General features: G+C 40.1%; 2 protein-coding genes across 3 annotated transcripts in view; one reads left to right on the plus strand and one right to left on the minus strand.

Moving 5' to 3' along the window:
• Nucleotides 1-1,155: 1,155 nt before the first annotated feature.
• On the minus strand, nucleotides 1,156-10,201 carry cog2 (component of oligomeric golgi complex 2). Of its 2 annotated transcripts, XM_059323895.1 has the most exons (18): nucleotides 10,041-10,201; nucleotides 9,112-9,273; nucleotides 8,463-8,528; nucleotides 8,280-8,360; nucleotides 7,871-7,974; nucleotides 7,451-7,559; nucleotides 7,025-7,204; nucleotides 6,794-6,918; nucleotides 6,343-6,469; nucleotides 6,093-6,232; nucleotides 5,034-5,095; nucleotides 4,794-4,945; nucleotides 3,864-4,052; nucleotides 3,641-3,713; nucleotides 3,043-3,185; nucleotides 2,447-2,586; nucleotides 1,963-2,146; nucleotides 1,156-1,769 (listed from the first exon to the last, which is right to left on the minus strand). In XM_059323895.1, the coding sequence occupies exons 1-18, from the start codon at nucleotides 10,095-10,097 to the stop codon at nucleotides 1,671-1,673; spliced, it is 2,193 nt and encodes a 730-aa protein (XP_059179878.1). In that variant the 5' UTR covers nucleotides 10,098-10,201; the 3' UTR covers nucleotides 1,156-1,670. The 2 variants fall into 2 exon arrangements, with proteins under 2 accessions (XP_059179878.1, XP_059179880.1); XM_059323897.1 differs by lacking the exon at nucleotides 10,041-10,201 and having other exon boundaries at nucleotides 7,871-7,976; nucleotides 8,281-8,360; nucleotides 9,112-9,187.
• A 1,877-nt stretch (nucleotides 10,202-12,078) lies between these two features.
• Nucleotides 12,079-17,624, plus strand: part of pgbd5 (piggyBac transposable element derived 5) — a 29,864-nt gene continuing 24,318 nt past the window's right edge. Inside the window, exon 1 of the mRNA XM_059359101.1 lies at nucleotides 12,079-12,466. Within this exon, the coding sequence (XP_059215084.1) occupies nucleotides 12,094-12,466 (373 nt within the window). The 5' untranslated portion in view covers nucleotides 12,079-12,093. The remainder of the gene's footprint in view (nucleotides 12,467-17,624) is intronic.

A 17,624-nucleotide genomic window follows, 5' to 3' on the forward strand; every position in this document is an offset into this window, starting at 1 on the left:
CCACTTAAACAGAGAAGTCAAGAAAGCTGGGCTGCAGGTCTTGGCTGTACAAGAGGTAATTTAACTGCCAGGTTAGGGATTCTTCTTCTACATTTATTGCTGATTGTGTGGAAAATGGGATGAGAAACGGAATAATAATTTTGTATTTTCAGAACCATCTCATCAACTACCATTCATTAACAGAATTTTTCTTAAACTAGATTATAATATTGTTCTCAGATGATAAATGCTACGCCTCATGCTAACTCCCATACATACTGTGCAGGAAATAATATTTATTACTTGAGAAATAAGGGTTAAAACCTTCTATCACCAGTTGACATAATACAATTGATTGCATACTGAGCATTGAGTATAAATCAATAGCGATATGTGTAAGGCAAGACTTGAAGGCTCTAAATATACAATTTTTTTTCGAAAAGAAACGGGATGAGGCACAGGTGAGGCTAGAGGAGGCAGGAGTAGATTTATCTCCTGTTGCTGAGCAGCAGAGGAGTCCAAGTAGAGGAAGACACAACAGTGTCACTGCTGCTGCCACATCAATAAGATCAGGCTGCTGAAGAGGGATATTTATCTAGAAACCACTAAATGTAGCAATTCTACATTATTAAAACAGCCCTCCATTCATAATAGTATTTAAGTAGAGTACAAAAGTACTGGCATCAAAATGCACCTAAACGGCTAACAGTAAAATTACACATTATGCAGAATTACCATATTATGACCATTTTCACAATCATATTTATTATATTATTAAATGAAAATGATTGATGAATATGTTGATCATTTTAATGGTGCAGCTGGTAAAGATGGAGCTCATTTTAATTACTTTTACTTATGCTGGTGCCTCTGTAACCATGATCAGTTCATCCCATTTAGTCAACATCATGTTTTTATGTTTTTATCCCTTATTTTTCTTTGTTCCTTTATTATCTCCTTCTTCCGTTTTTTGCATTAGCAACATCTTGAGCTGTGATGAAGTTACAAGGCAAGTGAAATCTGGTCATGTGGAAATGTATATTAATGTCTTCCAATAATAAATACAGTTGTCAAAAAAGAAGGTGTGGCATGTGATGTAGTCCTGAGGGGGAAAAGATGGTGCAAACTTGTAGCTGGCTAATGACCTTTACATTAAAACACACAAATTCAACAATGTAGCCAAAGTACTTCATTTTATTCCCAAGATAATTAATGTTAATTAAATTATACAACTTTGATTTAAACAAAAATGTACATGTTTCACACTAGCAGACTTCATTATTTGAGATGCAGCCTTCACCAAGTATCAGAAATTAGACATTAGACATTATTGTTTTACATTCTCTCTTTACAACTTAAAAGTTAAGACTCTTTTTCAGCCCAACATAAAGACAACAATCATTTTCTATAGAGTAGTGCATATCGCCTGCATCCGGCATCAGTCATTTGGTGGAAAGAATTGAATGAACATAGTACCATGCTGCCCCTTTTATTGAAATTGCCTTAACCAGTGATGATCCAGTCGCACTCACAACAAAGTTTCTTTGCTGTTTCCAGCAAAAATCTGCAGTTTGTGTTCAGTAGTGTTAGTCTTATATTCTCTGCAGTCCTGGACTGATATGAATGTTTCCTTCAGAAGTCTTCAGGCAATGCAGCATGTTGAGGGTTTCACTTACTAGGGAGTCAGCGTTTTACTGGTTCTGTTCAGCGAGCTCTCGGGCCTCTTTGACCAGGTCCATCAGAGTGGAGAACATGGAGATGTTGCTTGGCTGGAGACCCATCTTCTGGATCTTACACACACAGAACAGCAGTTTAAGAGATAATAATGTGTTTCAGTTGACACTGAAGTCTGTAACACAATATAGTAGCAGTTGGTAACTTCAGCAATATTTGTCTACAGTATATGTTTTTGCCTGAGGAATGTGCATTGTTTGTAGCATGTTTAAGCATGTGTCCATACATATCTGCATGTCATAGTCATACCTGTTCCCCCAGGTATTCTACATCCAGTGCCAGCTGAAGTCTGATCTTGCTGTCGTCTGTGGGTCCGCCATTTGCTCCTGCTGTGGTAGTTGTGCTCGCACCCTTTCTGGCTTGCTTCAATCGCTTCAGACTCTCCTCCATCTTTCTCACAGAGCTGAGCACCTCTGAGATGGTTTCATAGTACCTGAGAACAAGAAAGATGGAAAATTAGAGTGGTAAACACATTAAGTGGGTTGCAGCTGGAAAATTGGAAAAGTGCTTATTTGCAAAAACAGATAAAAGACAGTCTCCCTGACTTGCACATAAAAATAGATAAATAAAAAGGGTTTTGGCAATAAAATTTCATTTTTAAAATGAAATAAATCAATTAGAATAATTAGAATAACTAATAAGAATTCTCCTCATTCTGTTAACGTGACAGGCAGAGGCCTACTATTTAATTCTTCAATACTGTGTCTGGATAATGTTTGTAGGTGTGTCTCACCTCTGTGTGCAGTCGGACAGTGTAACTCGCAGCCACTCTTGTGCTGTAGAGGGGGTGACCAGCCCCGTTGAGTCAGTCAGCAACTGATGTAACGGGCGTAAAGCGTTGTCCATGTAGGCGGATGCACGCACTGGCAAATCCTTTTCAGGGAGGAAGTACAATATTTTATACACAGTAAGGTTTTCTCTGACATGTTTGTAGTAAAGATACACATATACATATTTGCTTGTGTTAAGGTTCCTCTCCGGACAAGTTTTAAAGTATATAAAAATACGAATTTCAGAAATCAATTATTGACATTTTATCTCTTAAAAGTGTTCCCAGCCTTATACTGAAACCGTATTTAGTTCATTAGTATGATGTGTTAGAGTGAACAATAATGTTCAAAATATGACTTTTCAATGCATTTCAAAAGAGGGAAATTCTGACCTTTAATTATACTATTTCCATCAGAAAAATTGATATGTTACCGCAGTTTCAAGTGCATTAACCCTCAAGACAAACAGGGCTCTGATTGTTTCATCCAAGATGAGAGAATTTCATATGATGACATATAGGAGAAACATGCATGTGTGCGTGTTCGCAGCTTCACTGACCTTATTAGTCCTGCGGTAGAGTCGCGGGACCTCGGAGGCACTCTTCAGGAAACGGCAACTGCGTTCAGTAAGATGCTGGGTCATCCTGTTGTTCAGGGTGGGAATACTGCTCGACAGGCAAGCCTTGGAGTCTGAAAGAGATTCTGGCACAGAAGAGACACACAGTCTGAGTTATCCTGATGCTAAAGCCGGGGACAGCAAAGAAGGCCAAGAGTGGAGAAATTATTTTATTTCGTGACTGAGATGCTGTCTTTGAAGATGTCATGCTCAAAAGCCTGCTGGGGATGGAATGGTTACATTTATAAATGTCAGTGAACACTGGCATTTATATTTGCATTGCAACATGTCTCTTGGCCTATTCTTTATTTTAAAAAAGACAGCAGATATAGTGCAGTAATTCCTACCAATAACAAATACTTCACAAAAAATTGAAATTCCATCAGTCTTACAGTTATTGTGTTACATACTTGTTTAACAAAATCCTTGTGCAAAATTCTTTCTTATTTCCTAAAAAAGCACTGCAGAGTAAGATCTGGTAAACACAGACAAGGAAGTGAAAAGCTTAATGACCTTTGTATGCACTGTATGGGTCGCTTACCTTCAACAACCACAAAGTTTTTGAATCCGATGGCTTCTAACCTCTGTCTGACCATCTCTGACAACTCTGATATCTAAAAGAAAGACGAGCAACCCGTCAGTGTGGAAACAATAAAGTGGAAAACATTTGAAAAATTCTCAAAAATGGGACACATGATTACCCCATCAGTCTAAAACTGGAACCACATAGTATGGATGTATGTGTTTTATTTGTGTGTGTGCACCTGCTCCTGCAGCTTCTGGACGTCAGCTGCGATGTAGACCAGCTGTTTGGTAGACAGCGAGGCAGGACTCCCACTCTCACTGCCGCCCTCATCCTGCCCCGACGTTCGGCTGGAGGTGGAGGACGCCGAGCTCGGCAGAGGCCTGATTGGCTCTTTAGTCACCTCAGGGGCCGGAGTCTTTGTCAACACCTGTGTGGCACCAAATCAAGAAGAGCAGCAAGAGCAAGAACACCTTGTTATAAGAACTGGATAGAACTTGTGATAGTTACATTCAAAATGAGGATTAAATTCTCTGAAATGTAGGATAGATAACTCGATAATAGATAATTGGATATTAATATGAATTAAATGTTAACTTTTGTATGATTTTCTAGCATCTTACAGCAGTGGTAAATTACATATGTATATACAGTATACTTATTATTTAGATGGTATAATGCAAAACCAAAATGATGTTTCATGACATGATTTTACATAGGAAAATGTTACAAATTAGAGGAAACACAACAAAGTTTAATGTTGTGTCACCTGTTTGTCGACTTTGCATCCTGTATAATTTAAATTTCATTTTTATTCAAGATCCAAGCACTTTTCAAACTCTAAAACAACCAACATCAACAACACATCATGTGTTGTTTAAACTCTTAGAGGTAAGTCACCTTGCATAAAAGAATCTGCTAAATGACACATTCTAACAGTGTAACATGATGTGTGTTGTGCGGATGGGGACATTATTTGATCTATAATGCTTTGCTGTTGTGTTTGCTTCAGTTTTTGTTTTCGGTCTATGTTTGTGTACTTTGTTACCTGCAGTCTACCAAGTGAAAAGTATGTTCTGTACTGTAATGTTGCACAATGTTGAAGGAAAAAAAAGAACAGTCTAAATAACAAAATAGATGAGGAACAAGAGTGCTTCTCTGGGTTGTTTACCTCGTCAAGAAACTTGGCATATCGTGAGTAAAGCTGCAGCGTGAGCTTCCAGAAGCGATGAGCCAGAGGTGACAGGTAGACTTTGTCTGACCAACATCTCATCAGGCAGGACCACAACACCTCAGACACCTGCAGGTGGTATACACTGCCAGCTGGGCATGAGCAGACACAGATATACAGTTACTGCAGGTGAAGCGTATGGTATGTGTTGGCATTCATAAAAAAGAAATGGTATGGTACCTGGTGCTGCCTCAAGTCCATCACTGATGGCATTTTCCAGACTTCCTGCTATTTCCTTGTACCTGGAAAAACACAGCAAACAATCAGTGTGTTATCAGCTTATTCCACGCATCAGCTATGATATGCACATGCTCATGACGTGAAACACCGCTGTGTGCCTTGGAAATTATGGACTTTCCAGAAAAGCTGAACTGTGCAGGTTTGAGTTGTGAAACGAGGTCAACATGTCTCATCATTACAGTGTGTGCGTTTGTGTGGGCGGGAGGAGGATGACAAACAGTGAACAACTTTTCTACTGTTTCACACAGATCAATGGCCATTCAGTCAAGGTCCAGTGTCATGTTTAGGGGCTATGTTTAGTAATGCGCTGACACACATCCTCAGTTTACATTTTACTTGTTGTCATCATTCTGCAAGAAACTCACACCCACAAGCAATTTCCCACATTCCTATAAAAACAGGCTTTGTTCAGCCTGTGGACGTCTGCCAACTTGTCTTTTTCCCCTTAAAAATGCTGGCAGGCTGCAATTTTAATCAAAGCTTGTCTCTTGAGTCTTTAAAGCGAGACCAGTCAATTCTTCAAAATACGTGCTGCCCTGAAATTTCACCTTCCCCAACGACTGACTACATTCCTTCGAGCTGAGAGGTCCAAATTAAGATTTAAACACATATATTATCCACTGAATGCAAGTCAAAATGATATAATCTATGAGTTTTATTCTATAAGCAAAATACCACTTTGTTTGAAGGAATAGTTTTGCATAATATAACATGAAATGCGGTTAGAGCATGTCATTCAAACCCTGGCTCCCTTCTCACCTCCACACAGCGGGTCAATCATGGTGTAAACTGTGTGTGAAGGTGGAACTGTTGGTATCAAAAGTTATAGAAATGGGTTGCTCATATGACAAAAAAGGGTATTTCCGAAAACATCAAACTATTACCTAAAAGATGCCCTTTTTGGTACTTTCACAAAACTGTACTGCACATTAGCTTATATTTCCGGAGGATATATAGTTTTTTAAGTAAAAAGTATTGTGGTATTGAGGTAATATGCACCGTAGTTGAAAGTAGACAGGCAGGTTCCATTTGTTTTGAAAGCTGGTATATGATGGGTGTACTCTCAGTCTCTTCACGCTGGCCTGGGAGCTGCACTGACGCTCAAACCTCCGCACAAACTCCATACTCGTGCTGTAACGCTGGAGAAGAAGATAAAGAGTCAACTATTTGGTCTAACATTGAATTATGTGACACAAAACGTTAACAAAGTGAATGCATGCACAAGCCAACTGCGTCACAGTGGCTATACCTCATAAAATATGTCGGGGTTTCCAGGGTTGAAGAGGTATGCCAACCGCTCCTCTATCCCTTTGATCATCTCTGGCCACACAGAGTTCACCAGAAAATCATAACCTGGCACTATGTCAGCTTTGTCACTGAGGAGAGAGGGAGCATCAGCACATTACAAGTATGTCATAATATAACCTTCTTTGACCACTCGCCAGCCACTGATTCTTTTTATGTGCACAATGTAAGAGTAATAGTTGTTCAAATGTTCAATTATATTGAGTACATGATGCATGCATGCAGAATTAACAAATATTAGAAGCGTGCGGTTGATATGCTGAGTGCAACCGCTACACAGATGAAAGCAGACTATTTTTTTTATTTAACAGAGGAAAGAGAGTTCAAAGAGCAACAAAGAGTCTCTTGATTTATGCATGCACTGAATGAATTTGCCTCCATCATAACATCAATACCTTGATATGGCTCCACCAGTCACCTCTCTGAGCAGTCTACAGTGATGAGGAACAAACTCCAACAGTCTAGAGTACATCAACTGGAGACCATTCTGACTGGACTTCACTGCCTCTTCTACAATCACCTGCAAGAAAGAAAGGAGAGGATGTTCAGAGTTATCAATAAATGTCTTAAAAAAAGGCAGAAACTTTTGGATCCACAATGTGTCAACAATGTGTGGTTTGATTTACCTGGTCCATGTATGGCTTGACCAGCACCTGTCCTACCAAGGCCTCCGCATCTCGCGTCTTGTCTATGGTGGCATACGTCCTCAGGCAGTGACGCACCATGTCCACATTGGACGTCTGCAGACCCTCGATCAGCACGCCCTCCAGAGACTGCTGCAGCATGGAGGTGATTCCTGCGATACGCTGGAAGAGGACACAACCAAGTATCATAAATATTCCAACAGAGTATATTGTTGCTAATACACTGACCAAGTGAATCAATAGGAAAAACAAGGATCAAATATTTTCTCTTAAGATAAGGGCTGCACAGAAGCTGATTATATTTGTACATTAATTACAGGACTGACTAAAGAGCAGCCTGACTGACAAACTAACTTATTTACAAAATTAATTTATCAGCCGTCAGATGGATTGACAAGTGACACTTACAGGTCTGACTTTGTCCAGTAGGGGCATGCCTTTGCTCTGTACAGCATGGAACTGCAGCTGGTTGAATTCTGTAGCAATCCTCTCCAAGATCTGACCAGCTAACAACGGACTGTAAACAGACAGAAATAAAATCAGACACAAAGGGGGTGTGCTCAAAATTACAATATAAAAATATGGCACTCTTACTGCAGCTCCACGAAAGATAGATGCATAAATGAACAATGACTTTTTTATCTTATCTAATTTGTCATTTGTTATAAACATCCATTTTTTTATACCTGGTTAGGTTGAATGTTATACAAGTATTAGTAAGTAAGTATAAGTAAGAAACTGCCATTATTTGGAAGATAACCTGCCCACATTCAATCAAGTTATCTACCAAGTGATGCCAGCAGGTTTGTTAGCATCTCAGTTTCCCACCTGCTGATTTCCAGAGAGTTGGATTCCTTGGTGTTCTGTGAGTGGAGGATCTTCTCAATCTTCTCCACTGACCGGACCACCTGAATCAACCTCAATACACACACCTGATGGATGGTACAATAAAAGGAAGAGGATAATTAATTAAGATTGCCCCACACAGTAGACAGCTGTCTACATGTTATCTTTTACATTAAAAGTAAGAAACTATTGCTATAAATTAATTTCAAAACTGTTAATCGTCTGTACTGCACCATATATAACCAGCTAGACCAACTTTAAGGTCACAATTTGGCATGGGCATGCCATAGTAGACTGTCAAAGAGCATTGTACAGGTGATTATAAAATATATTTAACGATGAATACTAAGTATGATCAAATGGGCCCATACAAGAAGATGAAGAGACAAACCTTTTTTTTCTGCAGATCATCCTGTTTGGTTAGCTGGTTGTCTATAGCCTGAATCACTTCACTCACAACAGATCGCAAACTCTGTGACAAATAACAGCCAGAAAGAAACACATTATACAATACATTAACACTTTGGTGGAGAATTTAATTAAAAGTTACAGTTACTTATTGTACTATACATACCATAACCTCCTCTCGTAACTGCCCCAATGGCACAGAAAGCTGATTGAGGGCTTTGTCCATCCCCACCTGAGACGAGGGAGCAGGAGACTGAGATTAGTTTACTGTCTCTCACACTATTAGGCTTACTTTAAAAATTCCAGCAGAACTGAACTATAAAGGCTGATTCTGATATTGTTAAGTTGATATGTGTTGTTATGGAAACTTTTTTTACACAATATATTTATATGCAATAAAACACTGCTTGCCATGATTTTTTTTAAAGAAAATTAGTCAGTAATTGACAGACACTGAACAATAATTATGTTTATTTAGCTATTTCTTTTATTTCTATGTATTCATTATTTTCTCGGTTATCATTCATAGATTGGCTGACAATGTATTATTCATTAAAGCTTTATGTTTGAGAAAATAGCTCATTTTGCAGAGTGGTGAAAAATCAGTGCACAATCCACATACAAAAGGTCTATTTTCATTCCAGCTAAATTAATTTCCCCTTTTAAAATCAGTATCGGCATCAGTCTGAAAAATCACATATCGGTCGGACTCTACTCAATAGACCACTGACTTCTTGGTGTCCTCCTTGTCTCATGTAGACTAAAAAGCTGCTGGTTTAGGTTCACAAAATACAACCACATTTAAAACAACTGACCAGGTTGGTGGACAGGTTGACAAAGTCTGCATAGTCCTTGTTGATGAGCTCCACCATGGCCGTTTTCAGCAGCTTATAGTAGAGCTCCAGGTCCTCCCTCATCTCCTCCAGCTGGACCTGCTTCCGACACTCCGCCACAAACTGATCAACGTCAAAGTCATCCTGCAGGAGGCAGAGAGACAGCAACATCAGACACACCAAAGAGACACATTTAGATAACAGAAACTAAAATATGATTTAGCTACACAGTCCGACCAAAAAAAAAAAAAAAGAAAAACTCATTATACAGAATGAACATTTTACTGTTTAGCCTGTTGTTTGCTGATATGGTTAACACTGGGACCGGCTATACGCAGGGGCAAGACCCAGATACCTTACCAAAGTAACTAAGTACCAAGGTAACTACTCACTCAATCTGTCAAAAAAAAAAAAAACAGACAGAATAACACCAGATTTTGAGATGTCCAAAAATGGAAGAAAAAAGAAAGTTATAATATACCATATCCATTTTTGTCAAAAAGGTCAAATTTTAAAATCACTAAAATGCTTAAAATGGACCAATTATAATCTTTTGTATCTAGTTACTTTGGGATGTTACTTTGGTAGTTATCACCCGCCCCTAGCTGGAGCATGATGTGTACGTATGATGCCCCCTTCACATTTCTGTCTGCCCCCTCATATATGCCTGCCTACGACCGGCCCTGATTAACACTGTAGCGTTATCGTATTTGATATTAATACAACTGCGATAGAAGTTTAAACAGGCAATGGCTTCATTGTTCTAAGTATATCCACTCAAAATGACAAAACAAAAAAGGTTTAACAGTCAGGAGGATCCAGTATGAGCAGTCAACTAGCTAATGCTAACGTTAGCTAGTTGAGCAGCATAAGCTATCGTTTGCGCACTAACAAACGTGACGGATTCTTACCTTCATAAAAACATCTTTGTCGAAGCACAACGAATCTGGCCCCTTTGGTAGATTCATGTTGAGATATAAAACACAGCTACAAAATACACAGAAATGTTTGCAATCCTCCGGTGAGCTGCTGCTGCTGCAACAAGACTTCCGCAAACATGGCAAGCGCACCAACGAGGAAGAAGAGACAGGAGGACCGATGGACAACGCTCCCTAGAGGTCAGAAGAGGTAACTGCAGCGTGGACAGGCGAGGTTCTCAAACAACCATCTTGTAAAATTTTACATTGATAAATGTATAAACCAGCTGCATCGCAGTTATAAAAGTCGAATAAACTCAAAGATGCATGTAACAATGTCTTCATTGCAGAATCAGAATCATGTTATCATCTGGAGGAGTAACATACTAGTTATGTCCATCTTAGTCTTTCAGTGTTAAGATTTGAATAGTTTTATTTTATACAGTCTATGCTTGAACATAGCATTTTAAAAGTAAGAAGAAAGAAAGAAGTGATTATAGACTTTGCATTAGTTTTCCTGCTATATTGTATTATACCATATACGACACCACATTATATTTGATATTCTTATCAATCTCATGTTATATTGCTGTACTTTCCAACAAATCAGGCTATATTGTTGTACTATACTTTTTATTGTTTTATATAATACTACTATATTGCAACACTAAACTTCGTACTATGTCTCATATCCTTTACTACATTTCAGTATTCCACATTATACTAAATTATTTTAATATGTTACATTGACTCTTCTATATTCTATTATATCAATACAGACAAACCATGACCATTACCTTATCTTTATTATACATTAGCCTTGTGCACACTAATTACATAAACCTGTTGACTCTACTGCTATTAATCACACCACTGTCACATTATCAGCACCACTCACTTTACCATGTCTCCTAAACCTCTGATACACTTTCTTTTTTTGTTCTAATTTAAGTCTTTATGCATTTTTATTATTATTTCTGCTTTTTTCTATAGTTATCTGTAGTTATTAATTTTGTTCCTGTTGCACAGCTGCAACAACCAAATTTCCCAGGTGGTGATCAATCAATTAAGGTTTTTCTATATCTTATCTTATCTTGCTTGTGGCCAGCACAACAGGATGCTAAACACATCTAGCTTATTTTAGTTTTTGTGCATCTCTTAAATTAATTCTGCTACTTTCTATGGTCATCTGTATTTATTTGTGTTGTTTCTGTTGCACAGCTGCATCAACCAAATGTCCCCAGTGGTGATCAATAAAGGTGTATCTATATCTTATCCATGGCAAACACAACAGGATGTTAAACACATGTAGGCACACTAATGTCCCCACAGCAGAGCAATAAAGGCTGCATAATGCCCCCGCCTACCAACAAATTATGATAACATATCCTGTGCTTTAATGGTATTTTAGCTTAAATTAACTGCTTCTACACTATTGTTTATTGGGACTCTCTTTTAGGGGGTATTTTTAGTAACTGTCATGCTTATCTTTTCTGTGTCCAACATTTTATTCAAATAATGGCCTACATTCCCATTAATCATCACATATTTCTCCCACATTTCATCTCCAGCAGCTCCCTTCAGCCGCTCCTCTCTAAGTTTGGCTGAGAAAATGTCTCTTATTGGATGACAGTGCAGGGCTGTGGTGTCAGGTGATGCGGCGGCAGCCACTACTCTCTCTATTTTCTCTCTTGGTGGAGAAATCACTGGTCTCTCAACCCGGATGCTGTGCCACAACTATCGATAATTCTGCCCAGTGCGCAGCGCTGTAGGCAGAGCAAGGGGGCGGAAATATTTCAGTACCCTTGAAGCGGACAGCTCTCCCCGGATCCACACGCCTCTCACTGCCGGGCTCCGCATCCGAGCCTGGAGGGCGGGCAGGACCACAATTCATACCGAAGATAGGGGAAGGTGTAGCCGCCACGTTAAGCCACACTGCTCCTGCAACATCGTGACTACTTGCACGCTGCTGAAGCCGTAGTGGAAGGGTGAGAAAGAGGGAGGAAGAAAGAGAAAGGGGGAGAAGAGCATCACTACAGAGAGAGAGATGGCGGAGTGCGGGCGGAAGGCGCTGTCTCTCCTGGAAGCGGCCCGCTCCCGGTACGAGAGCCTGCAGATATCCGACGATGTGTTCGGCGAGTCCGGGGATGACAGCAGCGACAATCCCTTCTACAGCACCTCCGGAGACTCCGACTCCGACAACTACATAGCCGAGGTGGGCGAGGAGGAGCAGCACCACCACCACCAAAAACGGGGGGATAAGGAGAGCAGCAGCGGGCACCGCGGGGGAGCAGGAGGTGGCGGCAGCGGGAGCAGCGGAGCCGGTCCCCCGGGCTCTCTGCCCCGTAGTCAGGCAGAGGAGGAGGGCTGGACGGAGACTCTGCAGGATGTCACGGTGCCGCCGTTCAAAGAGACATATGGTGAGGCGTGATGCACGACAACATGAATAAGGTCATTTGTGCAATGGGAGAATTGTGTGTGTGTGTGTGTGTGTGTGTGTGTGTGTGTGTGACAGACAGAAATAGTGCAGTTCACGGTCATGTTTCAGGTCAGATAGGCCATTTCTGTGGCTCTGATGCCAAAACAGAACACAAAAGGCTATTTTCTTTCAAACAACAGGGTGTTTGTTTCGTTTGTGTTTCTGTGTGTGTGTGTGTGTGTGTGTGTGTGCGTGTGTGTGTGTGTGTGTGTGTGTGCGCGCGCGCGCGCGCGGGCGCGTGTCGTAGTTAGTGAGTGACAGACACAGAAGCATGACATTGCATCGGTAATTGATGTATTAAGTTAATGGCAAACGTTTAGCCTTTGATATTTACCCCTTGGTGCTGTGGTACACATGCTGCCCTGTGTGTGTGTGTGTGTGTGTGTGTGTGTGTGTGTGTTGCGGGGCAGGGCAGGGAGACATGCTGTTTAATTTAGAGAATCAGCATGATGTCTCCCCTGGTTCTGCACACATATACACACACATTACCCCAAGCATAGTGCACTATGTTTGCAGAATAGTACACGCACACATACTGGCCTTTGTCCTCCTGCACCTAGTTAATGAACATAAGTCAGAACTGTAGTAGGGCAGCAACCAACCATTGTTCTCATAACAATTAATCTGCAGGTTATTTTCTCAATAATTGATTGATCATTTGATCTATAAAATGTCAGAAAATAGTGAAAAATGTCCACCACAGTTTCTTAAAGTCCAGGGTGTCCAACATTTGATACCTTTAAATGTTGTTTTAACAGTGGAAACTCAAAGACAATCAGTTTATTATGATATAAAACAGAGAAAATCAGAAAATCTCCATATGTGAGATGCTAAAAACAGTTTTTTTTGTTGTTGCCATTTTTGCAATTGACTTAAACAGTTAATTTGTTATCTAAATAGTTGGGGTTTCTTTGAATAATCGATTAGTGAACTCATTGTTGCAGCTTTGCTCTTAGTTGCACACTTTCTTTGTTGAATGTTTTCAAAACGTGACAGTTAAACAGCTCTGTGCACTCACACTGCTTCGTCTTCCTGTGTATTATTCCGTCTTTGTGATAAATTCCCAAAAGCGTGATCTCATTCTGTTTGAAACCCGACGGCTGCTAGCCAACATGTACCACTCTATCAGTCTGTGTCTTCAGAATAGTTTTTATCCATTTATCTTTCACTAAGTACAGCGTGATGCATCTGGCAGTGGTGTTTGGGTTTATAGTGCAGAGCCTTGTGTCAGGCTTCGTTTGGTTTGTCCTCCTCTACCATCTCTTCTGCTTCAGCTGGAGCAACAGTGATGGGTGGAAATACAATCCTGTGTGTGACATGTTGCACTGTGGCACCCTTGGAGGTGAAGCAGCATATGGCTGCAGCAGATATGGACCAAGCTGCTCACACATAACACAGAAACACACATTGGAGCATTCATCTGCAAATGAATAAAAGCACCGGCATACAATTGATTCTAGGTAAGTAGGTGTCAGGAAACCACTGGAAATTAGTTAACTGCATTGATTTTATGCAAAGATTTGTTTTGCAAGCTTTTAATGGCAACAGGAAAATGCACCTCTTCAGAATTCAAAATAAAATACCTGATAATGAAATAAAAATCTTTAAATTGAATGACAGTCAGAGAGGCAGTCCTCAGGCAAGGCCAATGCTGCATTCACATGCTCTTTAGACAATCCTATTTCTGAAGTCATTCTTCTAACTTTGGTCTGTTTGTGACCTTTAAGTCATAATGTGGAAACAACATGGCGGCTACAAAAAATATGTTTGCTAATTTAATGCCCATAGTCTAAACAACACATTGAAAGCTGTTTCCAGTATTTGCATGACAACAAAGAGCGAAGGAAAGGATCAGGTGAGACATGAAACTTGATAGGGAAGTCATTATTCTGACACCACCTGAATGCAACACAAATGCCCTAATTTGCAAGGTTAAAGAAAGTGAAAAATGATTTTTGTGCCGGTCCGTGACTCAAATTCACCCCAAAATTGCCTTCCACCAAGTTCCATGAAAATGTGGCCAGTATTTTTTCTGTCATTGTAATGACAAACAGACAAACATAAAGAAACATAACTTCCTTGGTGTGTAGAGTAATAACTTCTGTTTCTGCTGTTGATATGGTGCCTAAATTTAAAGTGGTGGCACTAGCCTGTCCCAGGCAGCAGGATTACAGAGCAGGACACCAACCAAAACTCAGAACAGCTCTGTTTGCTTCTGCACATGATCCAGATTTAAAAGGTTTCCAGCCAGCCCGGTTATCCAGCTAACTTCAGTAATCCTGCTTTGGGAGACAAGACCCAGATATGGAGCAGTATCTATCTCACTTATCCAAAGTAATCTGAACCAAACTGGGCTGAGCTTGGGTAATAGCTGCTTTGGTGATGTTACAGGATGTTCTCTCTTACATCCAGCTCTGTACTTCTCTGTTTGACTTTTTTATTTATTTATTTATTTGCTCTGTTGACCCAAGCTTTAGAGGCAGCAGGTGTGTCTGTCTGTTTTGTACAGTCTCGTCTGGCTTGTAAAGCTACAGTGTGTGTTTGCACAAGCACAGTCAGTGTGGGTGTGGTCCCGCCATCTTGCATCAATGTTGGGATGATTAAGAGCTGCCTGACTCCTGGATGGTAGCAGGACTACCAGGGAGCATAATCACACTTCAGACCACAAGTGGCCGAGAGCGTGCTCTGATTTTATCGGCCCGAACAGTAAAGATTGACTGCGTCCTGAGCCTCAGCATATCTACATAAATATGTTCCACCACAGATTTTAATGGCATGGGATTTGAAGCCGCTTAAGCCAGATGAGGTTTCGACAAACTGAGTGAAAATTTAATCTGTGAAACATTTATCATGTGCTTGGATTTCTCCCGTCTAGCTCTCTGCCTACCTTTTTCTCACCTGCCCGTCTGTCCTTCTGTCCATTTCTCTGTCTGTCTTGGTGTCTGGCTGTCTAGCTGTGACGGTGCTGACACAGACACAGTGCCGATGTGACAGCTCCACTCCTTGGAGACTGTCCACCCCGTACATAAATCATCAGCCACCGACGGAGAGCATCAAGTCATATACTCTCATACAAACTCTCAAGGACTCCAATTGGTTTGTATTTGTTTACAGTTGCATTAGCAAATCCTCCTCGGTTTTGAACCAGTAGCACAAGTTTAGGACCCCGCTGCAAATTTGTTGTTTACTCAAGGTGATGTGTTCTGTTCATGTCAGAGAGAGAATGTTTTCCCTGCAGCGCGAGGGGTTGAGGGAAACAACCAAGCCGAGGATTATCGAGCATACATCCACATCTCATATTATATAACCACCTTATCGTGATGTTGGAGGGAATTACAGAGCTATTTATTCATTCACTTTGCTGAGCGTGTAGATTACTGGTGCTCTCCATATGTCAGTTTGTCTGCCTGTATTCTCGTCTGGCAGTCCTGTCTGCATCTTGCCTCTTACCATTGCAGAGACATTTGGAAATATCAAACACTTACTCATACAAACAAAGTGGACTTTACATGAGGTTTATACACATAGAATGGGACTGTAAGTTATATTTAGTTGCTGTTTGACAAGCAGAGATGCATGCATCTGACACACACTACTCCAAATATTCACAATAAACAAAAAAAGCAAAAGATAACTGCAAACCAGCATAGGGCCTATATATGCAGAGACAAAAAATACAAAATTAAATAAAAAACAAAACAATAAATAGCATATAAAGCAAACAAGATGTTATGTATGACACAGAAAAAAACACAGAAGAGTAATTAACTTTTTTCTGTAGTGGTCAGTGGAACTGTATTGTTATGGTATCAATAACGAATACTACAAAAAGTCAAGAAGGAATAGAATTACTGCCTCACAGTGTGGTGGCTGTCAACCAGCCAAGTTGCAGTTTATGTCCACGTCTGTTCAGACTCTTATGTATCCACGACAGTATACGAGGCTTCAAATATGGATGTTGCTGCAAAGAAGCTTCAGTATTTGACCAAATGTGTATCCTTCTGTTCAGTTATGGCATTAAATAATGACCAAAAATGTATGTGAAATTTGTCATAATTGGTGTGTGGATTCTTGAGTTATGGCTAAATATGTATTTTGTGAAATCTCAGCAACCTTTGACTTTCCTGAGAAATGGCATTCACAAAACAGGGAAAGACATGAGGTCACAGTGATCTTGACCTTTGACCTCCAAAATCTAATCAGTTTATCTTTGCTGAATCTGGGCCAAATTCCAATCATGTTGACATTGCATCGCTCTTTATTATCAAAGTCTGTTGTACACATGCAAAAAAAGTTTTTCTCTGATGTAATGCACATCAGTATAATTTTATATGTGATTTGGCCCACACTATGAATAAAATAAATTATGTATTGACAAAAAAAAAATCCATTGTGGTACTAATTTCAGTATATTGCCCAGCCACAGCTGGGATTTGTCTGAGAAAATAAACAGAAATGGCTCTCAAATTCATGAGCTTTTTCTCTAATTTCCGCTAAAACATGTTTCGTCTACATGAAGGGCTTATCCGACGCGACTACACGGTAATCTCTCATTCTTAAATCCACGGCTATAAAAGCTCTTCCAGACAGATGTTTGTCCTCCGCCATTAGAAACACTACAACCGCTGATTATCATGAGGGATTAAACTTCTGTTTATAGGTGCAACGTAGGTGGAGTTTTGCACAGTGGGAAATTGATATTTCAAAGCTAGTGCAGACAAATTAGCTAATATTTGTAGTGTGAAAGAAAAATGATGTAAATGTTTGATCCAGTTTTATCAGAGTGATGAAGGATGGGCTGTAGATGAGCTGGCAGGGGTGTATAAAGAAGATCTATGGAGGAAATAGATTGAAACAATTCCATTATCCATAAAAATGATGAGTTCCTCCTCAGGTTGTATTTTTGGCTGAGATGAACTGAGGTGAGTCACTTTGCCTCGGTGGACCTTACATCTAAATGTCTGATGTTTTTATGGAGGAGTGGCTCACTCCGAGGAAGTCATGCTGGATTTTTACATTCAGCTTTCAAGTCTAATGGAATGCAAATGAGCAGATTTCGAGCCGTGCCCGGCTACTTCCCCTGTCTTGGCTGCAAGCCT

Source organism: Centropristis striata, chromosome 20 (genome assembly GCF_030273125.1).
Source record: "Centropristis striata isolate RG_2023a ecotype Rhode Island chromosome 20, C.striata_1.0, whole genome shotgun sequence".
Classification (NCBI taxonomy): domain Eukaryota; kingdom Metazoa; phylum Chordata; class Actinopteri; order Perciformes; family Serranidae; genus Centropristis; species Centropristis striata.

Excerpts from the sequence above, each read along its gene's own strand:
- cog2 (XM_059323895.1), bottom strand. The coding sequence starts at position 10,097 with ATGAATCTACCAAAGGGGCCAGATTCGTTGTGCTTCGACAAAGATGTT. Across the intron at positions 9,274-10,040 it reads ACAAAGATGTTTTTATGAAG|GATGACTTTGACGTTGATCA; the intron begins GTAAGAATCCGT and ends TGCCTCCTGCAG. Across the intron at positions 6,233-6,342 it reads ACCCCGACATATTTTATGAG|CGTTACAGCACGAGTATGGA; the intron begins GTATAGCCACTG and ends CTTCTTCTCCAG.